This window comes from Falco biarmicus, chromosome W, assembly GCF_023638135.1.
Source record: "Falco biarmicus isolate bFalBia1 chromosome W, bFalBia1.pri, whole genome shotgun sequence".
NCBI classification, from domain to species: Eukaryota; Metazoa; Chordata; class Aves; order Falconiformes; family Falconidae; genus Falco; species Falco biarmicus.
In genome coordinates, this window is record NC_079310.1 from 18,029,890 (window position 1) to 18,053,644 (window position 23,755).

General features: G+C 54.5%; 1 protein-coding gene and 1 long non-coding RNA gene across 11 annotated transcripts; one reads left to right on the forward strand and one right to left on the reverse strand.

Moving 5' to 3' along the window:
- Positions 1 to 950: 950 nt before the first annotated feature.
- Positions 951 to 17,690, forward strand: LOC130141985 (tropomyosin beta chain-like). Of its 8 annotated transcripts, none has more exons than XM_056323384.1 (9): positions 951 to 1,122; positions 1,815 to 1,940; positions 10,842 to 10,975; positions 12,025 to 12,142; positions 12,280 to 12,350; positions 13,162 to 13,237; positions 13,369 to 13,431; positions 14,150 to 14,219; positions 14,589 to 17,690. In XM_056323384.1, the coding sequence occupies exons 1-9, from the start codon at positions 1,009 to 1,011 to the stop codon at positions 14,669 to 14,671; spliced, it is 855 nt and encodes a 284-aa protein (XP_056179359.1). In that variant the 5' UTR covers positions 951 to 1,008; the 3' UTR covers positions 14,672 to 17,690. The 8 variants fall into 8 exon arrangements, with proteins under 8 accessions (XP_056179359.1, XP_056179361.1, XP_056179362.1 ...); XM_056323386.1 differs by having other exon boundaries at positions 953 to 1,122; positions 17,388 to 17,690; XM_056323387.1 differs by lacking the exon at positions 13,162 to 13,237 and adding an exon at positions 12,640 to 12,715 and having other exon boundaries at positions 960 to 1,122.
- Positions 17,691 to 17,738: 48 nt separating this feature from the next.
- Positions 17,739 to 23,754, reverse strand: LOC130141998 (uncharacterized). 3 transcript variants are annotated; one of them, XR_008819245.1, is made up of 4 exons: positions 23,634 to 23,754; positions 22,302 to 22,387; positions 21,296 to 21,625; positions 17,739 to 17,835 (listed from the first exon to the last, which is right to left on the reverse strand). It is a non-coding gene; the product is annotated as an uncharacterized LOC130141998 (long non-coding RNA). The 3 variants fall into 3 exon arrangements; XR_008819243.1 differs by lacking the exon at positions 17,739 to 17,835 and having other exon boundaries at positions 18,440 to 21,625; XR_008819244.1 differs by lacking the exons at positions 17,739 to 17,835; positions 23,634 to 23,754 and adding an exon at positions 22,497 to 22,620 and having other exon boundaries at positions 18,440 to 21,625.
- Position 23,755: the final 1 nt, after the last annotated feature.

Genomic DNA, 23,755 nt, shown 5'->3' on the forward strand with positions numbered 1-23,755 from the left:
ACTTCTCTCCCAGAGGATTTTCCCCATGTGGGCAGCACCAGCCCATGGTGTCCCCAAATGTAATCACAACCCATGGGTGCCCCTGAGCATACTGCCAGCCTGTGACATCCCTAGTTGCAATCACAGCTTATAGGTGTCCCCAACTGCAATCATAGCCTGTGGGTGTCCCTGAGTGCAATCAGCCTGTGAGTGTCCCTAAGACTTCAGCACCAGCCCATGGGTACCCCCAAGCCAGTGTCAGGAAGCAGAGTCACAGGCCCCAAGGTGCAGTGACAGGGTGTGCTTAGGACAGTGCCAGCCATGCAGTGTCCTTTAGCACAGGGACAGCTCTGGCCAGAGTAAAAGCATGTCTCAGGCCCTGGGAGTGGACAGCTGGTGGTGTCCCTGGAGCATGGTAACGGCATACTGTCAGCCGATGGGTGTCCCAAGTGCAGGGCCAACCACAGGATGCCCCCCACAATGGTGAGAGGCAACAGAGTGTCCCCCTAGCCCAGTGCCGCCAGGGTGTCCCTAGTCCAGTGCCCCAAGGTGTCTGTAGTGCAATACCCCTAGGGTGTCCCTAGTCCAGTGCCCCCGGGGCACCCCCTAGTGCAGTGCTCTGGGGTGTCCTTCACCCAGCGCCACCAGAATGCCCCTAGCACAGCGGTGTCCCTAGCACTGTGTCCTGTGTCCTCGGGGTACCCCTAGTGCAGTGCCCCCGGGTGTCCCTCTCACAGTGCTACCGGAGTGTCCCTAGTGCATTGCCCCGGGGTGTTCCTCCTCCGGTGCTTCTGTGAGTGCCCGGCGCCGGGGCTGCGGTGGTGTCTACCAGGGGTGCCGCCCCCCCGTCCCGCTTGGCGCGGTGGGGCCAGTGGAGAGCCAGTCCGTAAAAGGTGCTGGCGGGCGAGGGGGAGGTGCCAGGACGCGGCCCCTCCCCTGCTTTTAGGTGGCGGTGCGGTGCAGGGGGTGCAGTGTTGGTGCCCCTGCCGCTCCCGGTGTTCCGCGCCCTGCCGCCGCCCCGCTGTCACCATGGAGGCCATCAAGAAGAAGATGCAGATGCTAAAACTGGACAAGGAGAACGCCATCGACCGCGCCGAGCAGGCGGAGGCCGACAAGAAGCAGGCAGAGGACCGCTGCAAGCAGGTGGGTGACCCATGGACCCCGATGGCATTGCCTGGGGACCTTAAGGGTGTCCAGCCCCGAGGACACTGTCCTGCTGGGTGTCCAGCCTGGGGACCCTCTGCCTAGGAGTGCCTAACCCTGGGGACCTGCCCCTGCTGGGTGTCCAGCTGGCAGATCCCAGCTGTAGGAGTGCCCAAGCCCTTGGAGTCTCACCCCACTGGGTGCCTGTACTTGGGGACCTCATCCTCCTGGGTACCCATCCCCATGGACCAGCACTCCAGCTTGTTGCCCCTGACCACTCACATTAGTATACCCCCAAAGCATGCCATGTCTTGGTGGGACATCACAGTGCCACCTCCCTATCCCTCTGCCAGGGAGACAGCATACTCCCACCCCAGCCACAGAGATATGAACTTTCTTGGTGCCCCCTGGAGCTGTGTCCTTCAGTCAGGACCTCTCCAGTCCCTTGCACAGGGAGAGAGCCCACCACCCTCTTATCCCTGCCAGGCTCAGGGATGTTGGGGGCTGCTCTGGCCCTGGGAATCAAGGGCTCCCTGAGGATATGTGGCCCCAAAGTTGACAGACTGAGCGTGTCTTGCATGCTCCTGCTGTGCCTCCAGCCTCAGCCATCCCAGAAGGAGGATGGCCATCCCCTCCCCAGCCTTGTGGGCACTGCCATCCCCCCTGACCCCTGCCCTCCATCCCTTCTCCAGCTAGAGGAGGAACAGCAGGGCTTGCAGAAGAAGCTGAAGGGCACAGAGGATGAGGTGGAGAAGTACTCTGAGTCCGTCAAGGAAGCCCAGGAGAAGCTGGAGCAGGCAGAGAAGAAAGCTACAGACGTATGTAGGCATGCCAGCGACTCCTCCCCTGTGCGGGTGCCAGACCTCAGAGGGGTGAAGGAAGAGGGGGGCCTTATATGGAAAGTGTCCATGGGGAAGACTGTCAGGATCCCATTCCTGCAACGCTGACATTGAATCCAACTGAGATGCAGGGCAGGGACTGGCCAAATCCTGCTCGGGATGCAGGGGCCAGACAGGCTGTGGCAGGCACTGCTCAGTCAGCTCTGGAGCTTTGTGGGCAGCCACCTACCCAGCTCCCCAGAGCTTGTACAAAAAAAAAGTCTGCAGTGCTTGCTAAATTGGCAGGAAAGCAAAAAAGAGCAGAGAAATGGAAAAAGTTCTTGCCCATGGCCAGCTGCTGAGAGCTGGCTGTGAGGAAGGATGCTTGGGGTGGGGGGCTTGGTCATTTTGGGGTCCAGTGTGCCACCCTATACTCTGGCAAGGGCAAGGCCAGGAAGAGTTTTATTTAGTGCCATGACTGATGTTTCTCCTGGGAAATGGATCCCACTGGGGAGATGTTAAGGTGTTGAAGTTGGCTTGTGCCTGGCCAGGATGAAGGGTGGAACAGCTGTGTGTGGTGCTGCGGGCATTTCGGGCGAGCGGGAGTCAGATTCAAATACTCACAGAGTTCAAGATCTGATCTGTTTATTGTACAAACCAGGTAGACTTTTATAAGGCATTCTATAAGCGTGCAATAATGTGGTTGGCTATTTTACAAGCGTATAATAATATGATTGGTTAACAATTGTTTACTGGGAAGATTTCTGTTTCTGCTTGTTCTGGCATGTAGGCTCCTTTCTGCGGTTTCCCAGCTCCTCTTATCACGTCCCGTTGGCCTTGGTTTTGAGCAAACATCTGCAATTTGCTCCTTTTTCTTCATCCCACTGTTCTGGCCGTAACCTCGTCTTATTTCTTCAGTATTTTTCCACTTGCTTCAGAGTTCAGTATAATCATTCAATACAGCAAGAGCCCCAACACCTCCCCCTTTCTTTTTAAATACAGCATTAATACTGCGTTCCACACAGCTCTGAAAACATTGTAAAAGGCAAGGCACTAAAAGTAACAAAAGAATAACAAACAACAATATAGACAGACCTTGTTTCAATAAATCCCTCAACCACCCTCAATTCTTGTTGAGGTAAATAAATTGATACATTTAAACGGTAAATCAACTGTACATATTTTTAACAAGTGTAGTATTCCACCAGGTACAGTTATCTCCAAGGCCATGATTCATGTCATTATACTGCCGATCTAACCAACCCCAATATGATTGATTTATAGCCGTATAGTTTACTCCCAAAGGCTCAAAAGCTAGTTCAAAGCAGAAACGCATTTCTTGTAGGTGACATCTGAAGCACTTTCTTTTTTCCTTTTTTTTTCCTTTTTTTTTTCTTTTTTTTTCTTTTTTCTTTTTTTTTCTTTCCTTTTTTTTTCTTTCTTTTTTTTCTTTCTTTTTTTTTCTTTTTTTTTCTTTTTTCTTTTTTTTCTCTTTTCTTTTTTTTTTCTTTTTTTTCTTTCTTTTTTTTTTCTTTTTTCTTTCTTTTTTTTCTTTTTTCTTTCTTTTTTTTTTCTTTTTTCTTTCTTTTTTTCTCTTTTTTTTCCTTTCTTTTTTTTTCTTTTTTCTTTTTTTTTCCTTTCTTTTTTTTTTCTTTTTCTTTCTATTTTTTTTTCTTTTTTCTTTTTTTTTCTTTCTTTTTTTTCTTTTTTTTTTCTTTTTTCTTTTTTTTTCTTTTTTTTCTCTTTTTTTTCTTTCTTTTTTTTTTCTTTTTTCTTTCTTTTTTTTTTCTTTTTTCTTTCTTTTTTTTTCTTTTTTCTTTCTTTTTTCTCTTTTTTCCTTTCTTTTTTTTTCTTTTTTCTTTTTTTTTTCCTTTTTTTTTCCTTTCTTTTTTTTCTTTTTCTTTCTATTTTTTTTTTCTTTTTTCTTTTTTTTTTTCTCTTTTTTTTCTTTCTTTTTTTTTTCTTTCTTTTTTTTTTTCTTTTTTCTTTTTTTTTTTTCTTTCTTTTTTTTTTTTTTTTTTTTTTTGGGGGGGGTGTGTTTGTAATCAAGTCCGTATTTTTCCTTGAGAAGCTTAAGCTGTTCCTCTTGTTTCAGGAGAGTTTCCAACTCTGATTTGTCGAATAGGTCCGTATTTCCCAAAAATATCATACGTTTCCTCCGCTGTGATTTTATACGGCAGGTTCCGAATATAAAGGATCCGATTGACCTCTGGGGGCAGCCAGATGTTAGCTCGCTTGGCCGCTTGCATCGCCATGGCGCCGATCGGAGGGGGGGGGGGTGGAGGGGTGGAGGGGGGGTGCCGCCTTGGAGAGAAACCGCGGCCGGGACGGGGCCTGCCGGGCCGCACGCCGCCGCTCGCCGCTTGTTCCTTTTCAGGACACCAGGGTGGTAATTGCGCGACCATACCCCGTACAGCTCGATACGTGCGAGCCAAAGTCTTTACCCCCTTAGTCCCAACTTGCACAGATTCCCATAAGTCCTCTCCTACTTTCTTCCATGTTTCATTATTATATACATCTTGCGTAGAAGCAAGGTAACCACGGCGGCGACTCCAACATAGCAGATCAACTACTGCCTGCCGTGAGACTGGCGTTTCAGTTTTTTCTGCCAGTTTCATCAAACTGTCTACGATTGCCTTTTCCACCACTGATGCAGTGATTCCCATCCTGCTTAAATTTCCTGACTCACCGGTCAGCCGTGCACGTTCCGCCTTTCTTCGGGCGCCCAGCTCTCTCTCCGCTGGCAGCAGGATCCTCGCCGGCTCCGCAGCTCGTAACACGATCCTTAATGAATCCTCCTGACTTTTAACCGATCCTGTCGACCCTCATCGGATCACGTCGGGGTCACCAGATGCTGCGGGCATTTCGGGCGAGCGGGAGTCAGATTCAAATACTCACAGAGTTCAAGATCTGATCCGTTTATTGTACAAACCAGGTAGACTTTTATAAGGCATTCTATAAGCGTGCAATAATGTGGTTGGCTATTTTACAAGCGTATAATAATATGATTGGTTAACAATTGTTTACTGGGAAGATTTCTGTTTCTGCTTGTTCTGGCACGTAGGCTCCTTTCTGCGGTTTCCCAGCTCCTCTTATCACGTCCCGTTGGCCTTGGTTTTGAGCAAACATCTGCAATTTGCTCCTTTTTCTTCATCCCACTGTTCTGGCCGTAACCTCGTCTTATCTCTTCAGTATTTTTCCACTTGCTTCAGAGTTCAGTATAATCATTCAATACAGCAAGAGCCCCAACAGTGTGGCCATGGAGCCACTCAGGAACGAGGTATAATGACCTGTGGTGCCACACAGGGTATTTGACACCCTATAAATAAATGCTCCTTTTGGTAGCCAGTCCTTCTTTGATGAAAACCAACCCTGGAAACTGGAGGAGAAGCTAAAGGGGAGCCGGCTGGACTGCAGCCAGTAGAGCATGGCCAGGCTTTTTAGGACTGAGAACAAAAAATTCAATCTCAGCTGGTTTATGGAGCTAAATATGTGTCAAATCTCTGAGGCAGCCACCAAGGACAGGAGCAAGTAGACAAGGATGAGCAGCAGCAGCACAAGTCCCCAGGGTGGCCCGAGCCCCCGGGGAGTGGCCAGGGGGCTCCCCAGCATTGTTTGCTGATCCTAAAGACCTGTCCCAGGTTAGTTAGATACTAAACCAAGTAGTTAAAACATTACAAATCCTCTGAAAGGGCACATTTATCCTGGTGTGGGGCAGGCACGTTAAGCTGGGCAGGGCAGCTGCTGTATGTAGTGGGGGTATGTACTGGTCTGACTGGAACCATGTTGGTGTGGGACAGGGCAAGCTCAGTGCGGGATCCGGCTGAGCGTGGATGGGATGTCCCTGGTGAGGGGCTCAGAGAAAGGGGCAAATGGTGGCACAGGGCAGACATCAGCCGTGAGGTATGGAGCAGTTTGCTGCTGGGAGCAGGCTGTGTGATGCCATCCTGGGCAGGGAAGATGCATTGCCATGCTCTTGGTCCACGGTAGTTTGGCAAGTCTGCGGGCTTTGGCAAGGAGAGTCCTGTCCCAGCAGATACAGGGGACAGGAGCCACCAACCCCTCCAGGGAAGGGCTGGGCAGGGAGGCATGGAGAAGGAGCACTCCCGCGGTGTCAGGGAGGGCAGACTGGCTGCAGGTAGATGTTGCAGGCAGGGCTGGGAGCCCATCACCATCACAGCCACCTTGGGGCCATACCGAAGCCTGGACAAGCTGTGCCATGTGCAAGGCACTGGGAGTTACCAGGTCCCTGCACCAGGGACCTGAATGTGCTGACAGCACTAACTGCCAGGGCTGGTGTTACCTCCTCCCCAGGACAAGGCACAGTGCTGCTCCCAGCTCTGGTGGAGGAAGCACAGGGTAGACACCTGGAGCACATCCACCTGCCTCCCTAGGGACCACCATGCCCCTCTTAGCTGCCAGGACAGCATGTGCCTGTGAGCACAGAATGTCCCCATACCTTGGCCAGGTCAGGGCTCATCACAGCAATCCAGGCAGGCTCCTGGTCTTGGCAAAAATGTCAACAAATGCCTTAAAAGAATAAATCTCCCCCTGCTCTGTCACTGCCCTGCCTCTGGCATGGGGTGGCAATACATGAAGCCCACAGGGACTGCACTAAAGGGTGCAAATATGGCATCCCCAGGCACTTGGAGGGGGGTCAGATGGTGACAGATCAGAGAGTGCTTGCCCCTGGACTGGCAGCTCTACAGTGCTGGCAGCCCCTTCCCAGCAGCTCTGTAAGGCCACTGTGGCCCCACCACCTCTTGTCCCCAGTCCCATGGGGCCCATGGGCAGATGCTGGCAGGGGCTGCTGGAAATGGTGCAGCAGGGACAGTGGGTTTAGTCAGAGCAGTCCCCTCCAGCATCCCACATCCCCAGCTGGTGGCCTGTCCCTAGCCACCCCAGCAGGGCCCAGGGAAACTCCATAGTTCCCAGGCCATGATCCCAAAGGCTTCACCCAAGTTCCTACCCTGGTTGCTCTCCCCAGCTGAGATTTTGTTCTTATTTGGTGATTCCTTGAGCCAGTGGGAGGGAATGGGGCTCTGCTGGGAAGTGACTGCGTCCCTGGGTAGGGCCAGAGCAGGAGGCACCCAGCCCAGCTGGGTGACTGCCCCCCAACTTGCCCTCCAACCTACCCCCATCCTTCCTGCAGTCAGCTCACACCTGCCCCTTTGCTGGCTGAGACCCCATTTTCTGCTCCAAGACCAGTGCACTGGCCTGAGAGCACTTTTGGCACCCAGGCATCGGGCTGGGGGTGGTGCAGGACTGGCCAGGACTGGGGCCAAGTCTGAGGCTGCATGCTTCCAGGGGACCCGCAGTGCCACCTCTTCTGCCACCACTTAGCAGGGGGACACAGGGCTGCAGGGCACTGCCAGTGGTGTGGCTGGGTCCCCCCCAGGCCCCTTGACCCCAAAGCCAAGGGCAGACGGTGGGGTCAGCCCAGGAATTGGCGTCCCTGGAGGCAGGTGTGAAGTGCAGCCAGGGCTGCCTGGAAGCTGTCAGAGCTCCTTAAGGGAGGACTGAGTGCCACCAGTGCCAGTTTCTTCTGATGGATCAAGGCATGTGTCCCAACCAGGATGCAGAGCCAGGAGCTGGGAACTGGCTTCTCCTATGGAACAGAGCTCCCAGGGCAGCTGGGGGGTGCAGGGGGCTCCATGGGCTCAGTGGGTCTCTGCAGGGCTGCTAGCCAGGTCCCTGCTTGGGGGACCAGATGCCAAGGGGCTGAGTGGGATGGCTGCTGGGGATCTGACCATGCCCCACAGCTCCAGCCCCAGGTCCCCTGGGGGGATGCTTGGGAGTGGGCTCTGCCCCATGAGGCAAAAGCCTATGACCCCCCCAGCTTTGCAGCAGGGGGTGTGGGGGGCAGAGCTTGGGGAGCACCCATGGGTACATTGCTCCCATGTCCATGGGGGCTTGCAAGGGCCAGGCTCTGGCATTCTGCCTGGGCTCCTCTCCATCACCCTGGAGGAGCTTGGTAGGACTGTGCACCCCTATCTGGGGGGCCACCATGTGTCCTGCTTTGGGGGAGCTGTGTCCTGTATCCTAGGGGGCGTCATGGGCACTGTGCATCTGCAGGGAGGAGGAGGAAGAGCACCATACACTCTGCTTGGGGTGGAGGAACAGTGTGCCCTGCCCAGAAGCCACTGTGCATCTTGCCTTGGGAGGTAGGGACAGTGTCCCCTGCCTGGGTAGGACCATGCGTCCTGCCCAGGGGGGCACCCTATGTACTATTTCGGGGTGGTGGGGTGGTGGTTCTGTGCATCCCTCCTGGTGTTGGGGACTGTCCCCTGACGGGGTGGGCACCGTGCACCCTGGCCGGAGGTCTGCGTGCGCTGCCTAGGGCAGCGGCAGCCCAGGTCGGCCAGTGGCAGCAGCAGCAGCAGCGGGAGGAGGAGCAGGAAGGGATGGAGGCAGGGCGGGCGGCGGGAGCGGCCGCTGCCTGAGCGCTTCCTGCCCGAGCCGGGCGGATCCCACAAAGGGCTCGGCGGCGCGGCCTCCCCGCCGGCAGCCCCCCGCCATGGCCGGCATCAGCTCCATCGACGCCGTCAAGAAGAAGATCCAGAGCCTGCAGCAGGTGGCCGACGAGGCGGAGGAGCGCGCCCAGCACCTGCAGCGGGAGGCCGATGCCGAGCGGCAGGCCCGGGAGCGGGTAAGAGGCGCCGGGGCAGGGGGCGCCCCGGCAGCTCCCCGGGATGCCCCGCCGGCTCCTTTCCCGCGGGCTGGCCCCAGCCGTCCCGTCCTTGCCCTCCCCCCCCCCCGGTAGCCGGGCTGGCTGCTCCCGGGGCGGAGCGCCGCCTGGGGGTCTGGAGGGCGCTGCCATCCAGGTGCCGCGGCAGCATCCCTGCTCCGATCTGCCTCCTGCAGCTGCCTTCTTAATGGGTCTTGCGAGGGATGCTCCGTGCGGTGGAGCCCTCCATGTCTTCCCCGGCTGGTGGGGCACTAGGGAGCAGTCAGCGGCCAGCTCTGCCTTGGGTCTGCTTGGGGTCGGGCAGATCCTGGGAAAGGATCCCCTCTCTTGGAGGCCGGCTGTGTGCATGGCTAAAAAACCCACACCCAGGCTCTTGTCTGGCTTCCAGCAGGCTCTGCGGTCTGGGCCATAGCAGTCGCAGAGCCTTTGGCTCTCCAGTGTGTCCCTTCGCAGGGACAAGCTGTCCCTTTGCACTGTCATGGGCCAAGATTTCCACTCTGTGGCAGTGGGACAGCATTTCCAGGCTGCAGCTTGTGCCTGGTTTGGCTTTTTTATTGTTGTTGGAGCTTGTGAGATTTTTTCTCTCTTTTTCCTATGCCCACTACTTTAACATCCTCACTATATCAGGAGTAGCAGAGCTGGGTGCAGTACCCAGGCTGTTGTCACTCAGGCTGTGTGCAGAGGAAATGGCCCCTTCCTGCAGCTGCAGATTGAGTTCTCCAGTCACTGGGCACTGCTGGAGAGCTCATGTTCCTGAGTGTCCATCCAGGCAACTTTGACTCACTTTGGGGATGATTCTCTGGGGAAAACAGCCCCTGCCAGGGTGAGGCAGATGCTGTAAGTGGAGCATTGCCCTGGCAGGGGTCAAATCCAGCTCCCCATTTGGCAATTTGGCCAGGGATGAGCTCTTGGTGAGCCCAGAAAGAGGGTGTTCATGGGGTGGAAGTGGCTGTTGTGCCAGCCATGGGGCTAGCCACTTGCCTGGCACACTACTGGGCTGCTCTGCTTGGAGCGGCGCTGGCTGTGCCCATCTCCACCCTGCCAGCTTGCCACGGGGGACCACAGGTGCTCAGCAGGGCTGCGCAGGGTGACAGCCCCTTGCTGCTCCCATGGCCCCTCTGCTTGGCCAATGTCCCCCGGGGCATTCCCGATGTTGGAGCAGGAGGCCAGCTGGGACTGGACACTGCAGCTGGCCAGGCCTGCTCCAGCCTGTGAATAAGCATGAGACATTATCCCCTGTGTTGGCACATGCCTCCCTACATCTTGGTGCATGGGGCTGCTCCCCACAGCAAGGTCTCATTGCTGCTCATCTCTCTGCATCTGGGGTTTTAATTCCTCGCAGCCCCCCTGGTGGGGAGTGGGGCCAGGAGCTGCTGAGGCAGCATTTCCCGGTAGTGGTGATGGAGCAGGCAGGAGGTCTTCACTAAATGGAAAGAGTGCAGGGTCAGGCATCAAGGGGCTGGCAGGGGCCAGGGCCACTGCTCCTGGCTGGCCCTGGCTCCTGGCCCTGCATGAAGGGAGCCTAGGAAAGCAGGGAGTCCTGGTCCTGCAGGCACCAGCAGCTTCTGCTTAGCTGTGCTCCAGCCTGCTGAGGGTGACTCGCTTCATTGCCCCCATTGCCGCACTGTACATCAGCCGGGGGGAGCAGTTGGGGATGGGGGGGGGGGGGGGCGGGGAACTGCGCTCAGCTTCCCGTTACCCCGTTATTCAGGGTCAGAGGTTTCCCCGCAGAAGAGACTCCTGGCTCACTTCCCCGCCTCTGTAAACAGGAAATCCACAAGCGGCTCCAATCTCCTTTTTGGGAGTAAAGCCACACAGGGCATTCCTCCTGCTTTACTCACTGCTCCACAAACCTCAAATACCTTCCCTGTGACTGTGTAGCTGCTCTGACCACCCTACCCTGGCAAACATGCCTCGTCCCTCTCCAAGGTGGGAGACAGGTGCAAGGACAAGGTGAAGGGGCTGCACATCCCGGACTCGGGTTGCATGGCCGGGGAGGAGCCAGTGTCAAACAGGGCCCTAGGGATGGAGAGAGCCCCATTGTTCCTATAGAAAGGTGATGGGATGTGTGCCCCAGCCAGGCTTGTTGCACAGTGCCAAGGGGTGTTCTGGATAGCGAATGCAAAAGTAACTGCTGAAAATGCTTTTTTAGATCTATATATATAGATATATATATGTCACATGGGGTGACCAAGGGGTTTCTGCTCCCCCAGGCTGAGGCTGAAGTAGCTTCTCTGAACCGCCGTATCCAGTTGGTGGAGGAGGAGCTGGACCGAGCACAGGAGCGCCTGGCCACCGCCCTGCAGAAGCTGGAGGAGGCTGAGAAGGCAGCTGATGAGAGCGAGAGGTGTGATGGGGAGGGACAGCAAGGGTAGCATCAGGTCACCCTTGATTGCAGGAAGCCCCCTTGGTTTTGCAGTGGGGTTTGGGGATCCCCCTGAAGTGATCTTATGGGGTTTGTGTTGGTTTTCCTGCAGACCCTGAAGGGAAAGAACAAAGCCATGATGCAGAGAAGTCCCCCAGATATGGGCGTTCTTGGCACACTTTGAAATTTCCAGGGCATCCATAAAATCTTAAAAAAATTGATCTGGCGCTTATACAAATATCAGTCTGTAACCAAAGCCAGAGGGTGCTTGGAGCCTATTCTCAGCCCTGGAGCAGTGTCCTTCACTCGAGAGCTGAGCAATGGCCCAGGAGGGGACTTCTGTGCCTGGAAACTGTGGTTGACCTTTGAGAATGAACTGGCCTCTTTAAAAAAAAAGTCCTGCAGAGTGTTTTTCCCCATCCTCACGGCAAGCAGATTTACTGGGCAGGAGCTGCACAGGTGAGGGCACTCAGGTTGCATGGGAATGCCTGGACACATCATGGCATTCCTGATAGTTACATGAGCTCTTTCCTCCATTGGCAAAGACCAGTTTGAGCAACAGCATCTGAGCCAGAGAAGTCTGCAGGAGTCCCTACTGTGGAGGTTCATGGGGGTTTGGTGACCTCCTGCTTATGAGCATCACTCCTGAATGGGAAGAGGCTTTGCCATGGGATGCATTTCCTAAAGGTTTCTGGCCTGTCAGGCTGCTTTTGTGGAGGTTGTGGCCAGTTTATCCTGGGCTGCACACATTTTTACACACCTCCCCCCGGATGATAGGTTCAGGACCTGCCTGGTTGAGAGGCACTGTGGCTACATGGCCCTGGGGTCAGCTCCGCTGCTTTAATTGTGTGCAGGAGCATCCTTGGGGTACCACTGGTGTGACTCTACCGTGTGAGGTGGCCAGTGAGTGCCAGTGTCCCAAGGCTCCAGAGCTGGAGTATGGCAGGGTCAGGACACAGTGGGTGGGCGGCAAGGTGCAGGTGCCACCTCAACCCACAGCAGTAACATCTTCTGGCTTGGGCTTTCCTTAGAGGCATGAAGGTCATTGAAAACAGGGCCATGAAGGATGAGGAGAAGATGGAGCTCCAGGAAATGCAGCTGAAGGAGGCGAAACACATAGCAGAGGAGGCTGACCGCAAATATGAGGAGGTGTGTGCCTGTACCCGTGTGCCCCCTTCCCCCAGTGCTGACCCCCCTGGTGGCACTTGGGACTGCCTCACCACAGCCTTCTGTCCTGAGCCAGGGCAAGGGCAGGGCTGATGCATGCCCCTTGCTGCCATTGACAGGTCGCCCGCAAACTGGTTGTCCTTGAGGGAGAGCTGGAGCGCTCAGAGGAGAGGGCAGAGGTGGCAGAGAGGTGAGTGGGGCTCCCAGTGGGCAGCGCGTGGGGGTCCCATACAGCCCTTGCCCAGAGTCCCTGTCTGTGTGTTTGTGTGGGGATGGGGATGTCCCTCCCCAGGAACAGCAGTCTGCTGTGGGGGTGGTCCCTGGGCTTGCAGGCTGGGGACAGGGGGATGCCAGCCTGCTAAGCAGCAGATCCTTGACCCTGTTCTCTGCTGTCCGTCGTCCCGTGTGTGTCGTGTCCCTGTCCGTCCCATCCCATCCCCCCCCCCCCCCCCCCCCCGGGTGCCCCTCTTCCACCTCAGCCGAGTGAGACAATTGGAAGAAGAGCTGCAGACCATGGATCAGACTCTCAAGTCCCTCATTGCCTCAGAGGAAGAGGTACTGGGGCAGGGGTGTAGGGTGATGTGCAGCAGCCCCCCCCCTCTCTATTGCTGTCTCTTGAATCACATAAGCCACCTCTCCCCTCTCTGCACCACTGCATCTGCCATCGACCTCCCTTCACCTCCCTCTCCAGTGAGCATGGGCTGGGTACACTCCTTCATCCCTCCGTGCCTGCTCTCCTTCTTGGCAGGGCTGATGGGAGCCTGGCTGGCAGCGATGCATGGGGTGTCTGTGTAAGGAGGCATGAGAAACAGATGAACAGATGCATCCCAGCAGCTTCCACTCGCAGCAGCTCTACTCCTCCACCTGTGTTTCCTGAGTTTTCTCCTCTCTTAACTTGTTCTCTCTCTCTTTCCTCCTTCCCCGTGCCTGCTCTTTCTGCTCCCCCCTCTCACCTGCCCCTCGGCCCCACCCCCCTCCTGGCGGCCCTGCTTGGGATGTAGTAAATGTGGTGACCTAGAGGAGGAGCTGAAAATTGTCACCAACAACTTGAAGTCCCTGGAAGCCCAGGCTGACAAGGTAGGACCCAGCAGGGCTGCTGGGGCTGGGCAGAGTGTGTGGGGTCTGGGGGTAGTGGGGTCATCCACTGGAGTGAAGGATGGCCAGAGGTGTCCTGTGGGGCTCATGGGTGCCCATCTCTGTCTCTGCAGTATTCCACCAAGGAGGACAAGTATGAGGAGGAAATCAAGCTTCTAGGGGAAAAACTGAAGGAGGTAAGAGGTGTGGGGCCAGGACCCCCAAGAGAGGGGCTGGCACTGCATCAGTGCAGGCATGAGTTTGCCATCCCATGTAGGTTTTGACCCTGTTATACCTGTATCCTCTCACCCTTCCCCAAATTGCAGCCCTGCAGCATGGCGGGTGGCTGGGTCTGGGATAGGTCTTGTGGGGTCCCACTACCCTGTAAGGGTCCCTGTCCCATCTGGAGGGCTGGTGTTTTCATCCCCAGGGAGCACAGTCCTGCTGGGGTGCATCCTGCAACCTCATGCTGTGCTCTGCTCCTGCTCTGCTCATCTCTGCCCCACATGGTGTCCTGCTCCCAGGATATGTGCTGGCAGGAGCTCATGCCCTGCACACACTAACTTCAAGCCATGTCCAATTTGGAGTGATCCATCTAGTGTTAGTCACACATGCAACCTGTGAAGTATGTGGGCTCCCATGATACCCCTGCTTTTGGTGGTCAGGACAGGTTGGGATAAACAGGAAGCCCAACATGGAGGCACTTTGCCCAGCTGCCTCTTTTGAGGGCAAGCTCTCACCCCTGCTGCTGGTTTAGGGTGCGGGGGTCCATGGGGTCCTTGTCCCTTGCCTTTCCTAGGGGAGGGCTCATGGGGGGGATATGAGAGATGCAGACGGCAGATTTGGAGTGCAGTGCAGCCTGCGCCATCCCCATTGTGCCCCACAGTTCACCCTCTTCCCCCTTCTCTTCTGCAGGCTGAGACCCGGGCAGAGTTTGCAGAGCGATCTGTGGCGAAGCTGGAGAAAACCATTGATGATCTAGAAGGTAAAATGTCCTCACTGGCCCTGTGTCCCTCTTTCCCAGGGAGGACTAGCCAGGATGTGCCCCTCATAGAGTCAGACAGAGCTTGGCTGGGGTGAGGGGTGGGCAGGGGTCCTGGGAGGGTGGAGGCTGAATGCCATGGTGTCTGGTGTGGGGGTGTAGAGCTGCTGGGGTCTATGGCTCTGCCCTCAGGTGGGGGAATAGGGCTGCATCCACATCACCTGTGCATGCACATTCCTGCTGCCCTCGGCCCCCCACTCACAGCCCCTCTCTCTCTCTCTCTCTCTCTCCCCCTCCCCACTACCTGCCCCCCGATCTTGTTCTACCCAACCTTGTTCTACTGCCTGCCCCCCACCCGCCCCCTGCCTGCAGATGAAGTGTATGCACAGAAGATGAAGTACAAATCCATCAGCGAGGAGCTAGACAATGCACTTAATGACATCACCTCCCTCTGAGCCCCCCACCGGGCACCATCACTGCACCCACCTGCCTGCCTCACCCCTCCCCAGCTCAGCTGCTTGCCTGCCCAGCCATCCCACCACTCTTCCTGCCTGCTCTGTCCCCTCTGTCCTTCCCAGCCTGCACCTGTCTGTCAGTTCCTTTGAGACAGGAGCCAGCCTGGGGTGTTTTTGCAATACCTCGCTTTGTGGGGAGATGAGATGTAGGTGCTTAGGGGTGTTTAATGGGGAAGGGGAGCAGCCCCCAGGACCCACACACACTGGGTGGATGGTACCCATGCAGTTGCAGGTCCATGCCGCAGCATTGCCTGGTGGGGGACAGAGCTGCGCCTAGGAGCCCTTCACTTCAGTAGCTCCCTCCTCTGCTCCCTAGCATCATAAGCACCAGGGACCCTGCAGCTCTGGTGCTGGGGGGACACCTGCCCTCATATTCCCCCAGCAAAGTCCCCTGGTTCTTCTTGCTGAGCCCGGGGGGGGGGGGGGGGGGGCACACAGGGGAAGTGGCACCTCCACCACCAAAACAGAGAGGGCTTAGGCTTGGGGGACGGAGGAGGGGGTCCAGCTGTGCAGGCAGCCCATCCCCAGGCAGGCAGTCCCCAGACCCTCTGCCTCCCTTCTGTCCTTTGCACATCGCTCTTCAGTTTGCATTTCATGACTTTTTCTTTTCTGTTCTGTCCCTCTGGGTTACTGAATTGGTCTCAATAAAGCATTTTGTCTCCTCTGTTTCTCCTTTGTTTTCTTCATGCTGCTCTGTCCCTCATCTGCCTGTCTCACACATGTGCCAGCAGCTGAAGTGGTTGCAGGCAGCTCACAGCCACAGGACCTCTGGGATGGCAGCAGCTGAGCCCTGGGCAGTTCCCACACTGCCAGGCTGAGTGGGATGGGGCCCTTTGTGCCTCCACCCAGGGGATGACCCTCACCACCGCCTGGCTCTTGGACACAGCTTTCTTCATCTCCTGTCACCTTCTCCATGACTCTTTTGGCCTGAAATAGCAGGGTTAGACTTGGTCCTGTCCATTCCTTGTCCCCACTCCCAGACATTGCCCACAAGCAGCAGTCTCAGCCCTGGCATCTCTCCTGCATCACTCTCCCATGCCGAAGGGACTGACTCTACTCTTCAGCTGTGATCCCTGGCCCTAAACGGGTCCCTGATCATCCTCCTCCTCCTTCCTCAGCATCCTACCCTGCCCCACAACTCTGTCCCTGAATTGATGGACCTGCAGCCCTGTTCCTGCCCCAGGACCGCCTGCCTCTTCCTGCCAGCCCAGCTCATTCCCCAATGCTGGCTGGGAAGAAACAGGGTTTCCAGCAAGGGCTTTGGGGAATGCTGTCTCTTCACTAACTTGCCTTTCTCTCTGTCTCTCCCCTCTGCTGCACTGATGTCACCGTTTTCTCTAGAGTGGTCCCAGCAGGAGGCTGAGAAAAATCGGGTTCTCACTAACAAGCTGCAGGTCATCCTTTACCGAACTTAACAACTGAGCTGCCGAGAACTCCCATTCCTAGCCCAGCCTCCCACACCCAGGCTGCCACCAGCCTCGCTCCTTGCTTCATTTCAGCCAGGCTGGCTCAGGGCTGGGAGCCCCTCCTCAATCCCCGCTGGGGTTAGGTGGTGTGTGGAGCCTTGGCTTATCCCCCTGGGGGTAACTGCCCTGCTTGGGGGGGACGGGGAGCCCTCTGGAGCTGATTGTTTTTTCTCAGGAGAGGAACAAGGATTTTTGTGATGGCCTGGGACACCCACGTGGTGATGGCTGTCCCCCAGCATCAGTCTGGTCCTGCCGGGGAGGGATGCGGTAGCTTGTATTGCTGCCTTCCTCCCCTTGTCCCAGGAGCCAGTGGTCAGCTTCTTTCCCCTCACTCTGGTCACCCCAAACTATGCAGGGAGGATCTCCTCAGAGTTGGGTCCCTGCAGGGTTCTGGGAGGGCTGGGATAGGAACTGGGGACCCAGCAGCTGTTGCCCCAAACCTGGGGTGGAGGACAGGGAAGATCTTGGCTGGGAGTGCTAGGAGACAGGACTGGGTGGGCAGAACTCTCGTCCCATCCCCATCTCTAGATGGAAGGAGGATGCTGTTTGGAAGTGAGTGCCAGAGAAGGCTGCCTTGGCAGCAGGCTGCCCAGCAGAGCTCATCCCTGCAGCCTTGTTAGCTTTGCTCCTTCTCTCTGCTGTTTTCTCTGCTTGCCTTCCTGGGATGCTGCTTCACTCTCTTCTTCACAGAGCACTGCCAGGTCATGCAGCAGGTACTGGCTCTCAGGCTGGCTAAGGGTTTGTGTGCAAGCCCACAGCTGGATGGTGGTGATGCCCTGGGGCAGGACATGCTGAGTAGGAAGATGGGGCTGTGCTGGTGGCTCTCCGGGGAGGGGTACCCATCAGCGGTTTCTGTGCTGCAGAGGGCCTGGCTGTGGGCAACAAGGTGCCATGGGAGGATGGAAATGATGAAAAGCAGGGTCTGCCTGCCCCGAGCAACCAGTCCAGCTGGCCTGGCCACCCCAGCAGATCCTGGGTTGTCTAGATTCATCCCTGCTGATGGTGGGGCTGCTTGTATGGACTCTGCTCTGCAGGGATGCCCCACATGGCTGGAGGCTGGTGCTGTACTGAAATGTGTGTGTGTGTGTCTGTGCTTGGTGTGGTGTACATGGGTCCGGCTGTGCCTGGGTATGCTTGGGCTGTGTCTGTGTCCATGTGTGTGGCTGGTTGCATGTTCCTTGTGTTCACAGAGAGTCTGGCTAGTGCCAAAGAGGAGAATGTGGGCATCCACCAGGTCCTGGACCAGACCTTATTGGAGCTGAACAACCTCTGAGCTGCTCTGGAGAGCTCCTGTCCCTCTTCCCTACCCCACATGTGCAACTCACTGGCACACTCAGGATGTCATCAGCTGAACTGTCTTGGCCAAATCCACACACCCATTGAGAAGGGAAGCCCTGCAGCCTTACGCTGTGGCTCAGGGGTGTCTTGTTTGTGCACAGTCTGACTGGCTCTGTCCTGTCTTCATGTCCAAATATTAAAGCAGTTTGACAAGATGGATGGGTGTGCCTGGTCCTTGCAGGCAGGCACAGGGAGACATGGTGGGGGGGTCTCCACCCAGTTTGCACAGGAGGTTCTGCAGGGTCTTGGGTCCAGGGTGGGTATGGCCAGCATAAGGATGTCCTCTGCGTCTGTGATGGGCTGGAAGCAATAATGCACAACATTTGGGCTCTGTTCCCACATCTCCATCACCTCCTTGGGATGCACAGAAAACCTTCAAATCTCAAGCTCAGTTCAAACTGACCATCCTCTTCAAGTGCAGTGATAGAGATATGTCACTGGCGTGTTACCTGCCTGGCACTTGGGGAAGCCACAAGGTCTTTGATCTTCTCATGGAGTCTGCTTCCATGGTTCATGTTTATGATGCCATCTGAGCATGCATACAACCATGTGACCATACATGCACGCACTATTACTTACTAGGGTCTTCTCCAGGTCTGTGGTTAGCTGCTTACACCATGTACTAGTTGCATTTTCTATTACCAGTCACTGAACGGCTGCCTGAGGGAAAGCTGTATAAACTAGCAAATATTAAAATGCAGTAGGCAGCCAATTTCCAAAGCGTTCAGGAAGTTTCCTTCTGGATTGCTGTGTTTTCTCCAACACAAAGAATGGCAGGATATGTCTCATCGCTGTCACCAAAAAAGGCTGGATTCCTTGGGGATGCCCAAAGTAATGATCTAGTCCTTCCCTCTGCTTTGGGCCTGTGGTGATGTGCTTCCCCCCCCCCCCCCCCCCCCCCCCCCCCCCCATCTTGATCTTTGTTTCTGTAACAGTGCTCAAGTGATAACCACCAGTGGCAGTTGAAATGGATGTGTCTGGTCACAATGGCTGCATCCAACTCAAAGTGTATTTAGGGGAGACAGATAACAACACAATAGCCAAGGGCTAATTTGAACAATGCATTCACCTAACAGTGCTGGTCAAGGTCCAACTCAAGTCAAGTTTGAAAGAAACTGACTTCTGTAGTCAGTATGCAAATATGACTATAAAAGTCAATTATCTTACTCCATAAATAGTGGACAGCCCAGGGCCTGTTGAACTCTCCTGCATGGCAGCGGGTTGCATGACAAGATCTCCCCTTGAGGGATGCCTCTCAAAGTTACTCCTCAAGGCTGAGAGATTCCTTGCTACAACAGATTCTCGGTAAGTGATTAATAGCATGCCATATTTTGAAATCTTAGCTAAGTGGTATAAAGGATTGATTGTGCACATATAAGCCTTTAGATATAAACCGTTGACCAAGTCTGAGACTAAGTCTGGATCTAGCTGCACCTAAACTCCCCTCTCAGAAGGAGTTTAGAATGCAAGGGGGTCCTTTCTGAACCTTATGTATGACTCAACAGGAGGGTCTCCCTGACAGTTTTGTCTGACCCTGTCATCTGTGCAGTAAATAATCAAGTATACCTTGTCATCAAATCTTGTTAAACCACTGTCACATTTACTATCAAACTTGGTTAAATCTCTGTTGCATACCAATAAGCATATTGCTGCTTCTCTCTTATGAGTGAAGTGCGTCACTCCATCCTCAACAAATTGGCGTAGTCAGCAGGATAGCAAGTAGTATCACAGCTTATTTACGGAGGTGTAGAGTGAATCTGGAGGCTTAGAGTGAATTCAATACCCAACTTCTCAGAAGAGTGTGCTTGTGACAATTGACATAATTGGGAAGTTGCCCTAGGCATCCCCAGAGCTGTGATTCAAGGTCGGACTACTGGCATTATCTTGAGTTTGACTAAAGCATTTGTCCTGGTTTCAGCTGGGACAGTTAATTTTCTTCTTAGTAGCTGGTCCAGTGCTGTGTTTTGGATTTAGTGTGAGAACAATGTTGATAGGACACTGATATTTTTGGTTATTGCTAGGTAATGTTTATACTAAGTCAAGGACTTTTTGGTTCCTCAGGCCCTGCCAGCGAGAAGGCTGGAGGGGCATAAGAAATTGGAAGGGGCACAGCCAGGACAAGCAACCCAAAATAGCCAAAGAGATATTCCATACCATAGGATGTCATGCTGAGTATATAAGCTGGGGAAAGAAGAAGGAGGGGAGGGACATTCAGCATTATGGTGCTTGTCTGTAGAGGAATGAAGCTGGGTTAATTAACATTGATAATATACAGCTGTGGGCTGGCTTCAGGGGCAGTGGGTTGGATGATGTGGATAAGGTGCAGCTGTGGCTGTTTCCTGCTAAGTGTTTAAATAGCTCTAAGGGGCATAGAAGAGGAGCAGTCAAGGAAGAGAGATGTGGAAGAAGTGGGGAGAAGGGAAAGAGAAGACGAGAGGAAGAGTGTTCTGGTGGTAGGAGAGGCAAGAAGAAGGCAGCAGAAGGACTGGCCAGAAGAGTATGAAGAAATGGCATGAGCATTAGATGGACCTTTGAGGCATTGTGGAGGATTGGTGGCTGTGCTAGGGCAAGGTGTGTTAACTACTTATTGAAGTTAACTTGGTATGTGATTGGTAAAAGACCTTGTTGCAGCTGGCTAGTTTTGGAAGTGCTGTGACACTTGTCTTCCCATGTAACTGTTATGTGTGATGGAGTCCTGCTTCCCTGGAGATTGATGGACACCTGTCTGCTGAGGGGAAGTAGTAAATGAATTCTTTGTCTTGCTTGCATGTACAGCTTTTGCTTTGACTGTTAAACTGTCTTTATCTCAACCCATGAGTTTTCTCACTCTTACTCTTCTGATCCTTTTCCCCCATCCCACTGTGGGGGGAGTGAGTGAGCATCTGTGTGGGACTTAGTTGCTGGCCAGGGTTAAATCATGACAGCATTCCAGAAATGAGATAATGGTGAAAGGAAGGAGCATACTTCAACTCCTTTGGCACTAGTCGCCAGAAAGGAAGAACACCACTTACTCCCTTTTAGGGAGGAATTGTAGGACATGAAGTAAAAAATAAGTAATGTCCAGAAGGTAATTGGGCCTGCCTGTTCAGAAAGTGGAAGCTTATCAGTGGATAAGCAATGATGGCTTTATTTCCAGTTGGTGAAGTTTTTAATAAATATGGGAGCACAAATTTCAGTTCTAACACAAGATGCTGAGAAGCTGGGCATGCGATCTACATGGTGAAGAGTTAAGATCAGCAGTGTGAACAGAGTATTGTGTGTCAAACTGCCAAGGTCAATCTATGGCTCCCAGGTGAGAAGTGAATGTCAACTACTTGCTTTGCAATTAAAGATCATTATGAAAACATTTTAGGTTTCAATGTTTTAACCAACTAACCTGGTGCCTGCCAAATAGGGGCATGTGGTCCTTCACTTCAAACATCAATTCCAAACCTGGCAGAAATGGGGAGGCTACAGTGCATGTGCTGTGTGCAGCCCCTGCACTCCCTGACTCAAAAATTACTAATGTAATGCAATAGCCAATTTCTACTGTGGCACAAAATAGAATTTCTGAAGTCATAGCTGATGTGTGCCAAGCCCTGTTGTCCCACACTACCCAATGAATAACACTCTAAAAGCATAGCCTTATGCTGCCAGGAAACATAACTCATGCTGGGCCATTGCCCCAGCAAGTGGCTGGCAGGAATAGCTTTTGTTATCTGCTTTGCTTTGCTACACCTCTCAGCTCAGAAAAGGCGAGTGGTGCAATTGCATCTCTTACCTGCCCAGGTGCTGCCAGCTTCCTGCCTTCCCCCTGGCCTAGCACCTCTGGTTTGTGGCTCCAAGACCTCCTGCAGGGAAAAGGGCTCCTCTTGCATGGGGTACTCATTTTTTAGTTGTTCTCCTGGGGTGCAGGACCTGCTAGGAGCTGTAGCCTCCCTCCCTGGGACATGCTGGAGGGGAAGGATGGTGCACAGCTGTCCTGGCCTGCAGAGCTGGCACTGCACAAGGGCTGGAGCTCTTCCTTGGGTCCTACTTGCTTTTCCACAGTACATCAGCTGAGCTGTTCTGTTGTTTGGTCAAAGCACCTTCCAGGCAGGGGTTTGTCTGGCTGCAAAAGGAACAAGAGTGTAAAACCACCTCTTCTGCAGGAGCCTGTCCCAGCAAGCAATGCTCTGCACTGCAAACAAGCCTGCCCTGCACTCCTATCAGGATGGGTTCCTTGAGTCCAGCCTGTGTGCCCTTGCCTTCCTGCTGGGACAAAGAGCCCTTTCACACCATGGTTTTTTTCCTATTAGCTGCCCAGCCTCCTGGTTTAGACTAGTCCATTTAACTGTTTACACCCTGCTGCAAGGGCCTTTTTTTCCCCCCCCTCTGAACATTCTGTGGTTTGGCAGTGAGATCCTGGCTGCTGTTCACAGGTAATGCTCTGCCCCAAAGATGTGAGACTATCTTTCATGGTTGAGCAAAGCTTCATGTTTTCTCCATCCTCCTGCCCATCTACTTCCCCCGTGGTCCTGCAGAAAAATGCAGGTGGAGGGAAGCTCTGAGAGGCTGGGCAATGGGGGTGGTGTGTGTTTGACCTGGAAGGCACCTCTCCCTACTCTAACCCATGCTGAGGATCACAGGGCCTGTCCCCTCCTCTCCCCCTCTCCCACTGAATTTCAACCTTTAGATTTGTTTAGCTTGGCTTGACAGACTGAAGATCTCTCCCAAGTGCTTTCAGTCCTGGTGTGTGCTGCCACCCCTTTGATAAACCACCACATTAACTTCCAGCAGCCTCTCACCTCTGCTCTCTTCTCCAGTTTTCTCATCGCTCTGGTGCCTCATCTCATCTCTGAATCCTTTCTGTTCAATATCCTTGAACAATGTGCTGGAGGGGAACAACCACACAAAGAGCATCACAGACACATTTTGATGAGACATGTTGAGCTGCACAGAGCTGAATACAAACCCTCCAGCCCCTTCTTTGGGTTGATTACCTCCACATTTACAGCCTGAGACATTTGGGTGAGGGCAGGAAGAGCTGTGTTGCCAAGCTGTGTGGGTTTTGCAGGGCTCTGGGTGATTTTGGAACAGGTCAGGCCACATAAAGCTAAGTGCCACACGAAGCTCCCAGTCAATATAATCAATATTACTTATTTATCAATCCCACCAGAGGACAATGCAGCTGGAGGGAAATTCAGAGTTATAACCACATGGTGCTGTCTCATTTCTGTATGAGTTACGTATGCCCTGTATGCAGCGCTCAGTACCATGCCCCACATCTGGGCTGCGCTGCCTGAGCTGTGAGTGTGGAGTGGGCACTACAGGAAGAGCAGTGGGGGGTGCAGAGGGTGCATGGTCCCTTTTCTGCATGCTCAAACGCTGCAGGGGGCCTGGGGGCAGTACTAGAGGCCCCCTGCACTGAAGCAGGCCTGTGGCTGGGCAACAGGCAGCTAGGGACCCTTGGGGATGGCCACCATACCTCACCCAAGCCTGAGCACCCCCAGATGGCTCAGGTCCTGTAAAGGTACCGGTGACAGGGCCAAGCTCCTCTGGGTTCAGGCCTTGCTCCCCTGTGACAGACCTGAGCCCCCTGGTATAGGCTGTGCCCACCAGTGAGAGGACCAGATCCCCAAGTGGTGCATGCTATGTCCTTCTGTGACAGGACCAAGGGTTCCCCTCTTCCCCCCCGGTGCAGGCCATGTACCCTGGTACGGGCTGTGCCCTGCTCCCCCCCCCCCCCCCCCCCCGCAGGACCAGATCCCCAACTGGTACAGGCCCTGCTCTCCCATGACAGGATCAGGTCCCCCTTAAGCAGGCCATGTCCCCTGTGACAAACCCTGGTCCCCACCCTCCTATTACAAGACAAGGTCCCCAACCAGTGCAGGCCATGTCCCCCCATGACACGACCAGGTCCAGCCCCCACATGACAGGCCTGAGCCCTCCACTTCAGGCTGTGCCCCCCTATGACAGGCCAAGAGCTCCCCCCGTGTCAGGCCCGAGTCCCGGGATTCAGGCTGTACCGTCCGTGTGTCGCCCCCCCCCCCCCTCTTAACAGGCCCAGCTTCCCCCCAGTGACAGACCCGACCCCCCCGGTGCAGGCCGTGCCACTCCAAAACAGACCCTAGCCTCACCCCACTCCAGCTCAGACTCCGCCCCCGCCCAGCGCGGCCCTTCCGTCGGCAGCGGCGCACGTCGTGTGACGTCAGGCAGAACCGGAAAAACGGGGGAGGGAGAGGGGGGTGCGGAGTCGAGG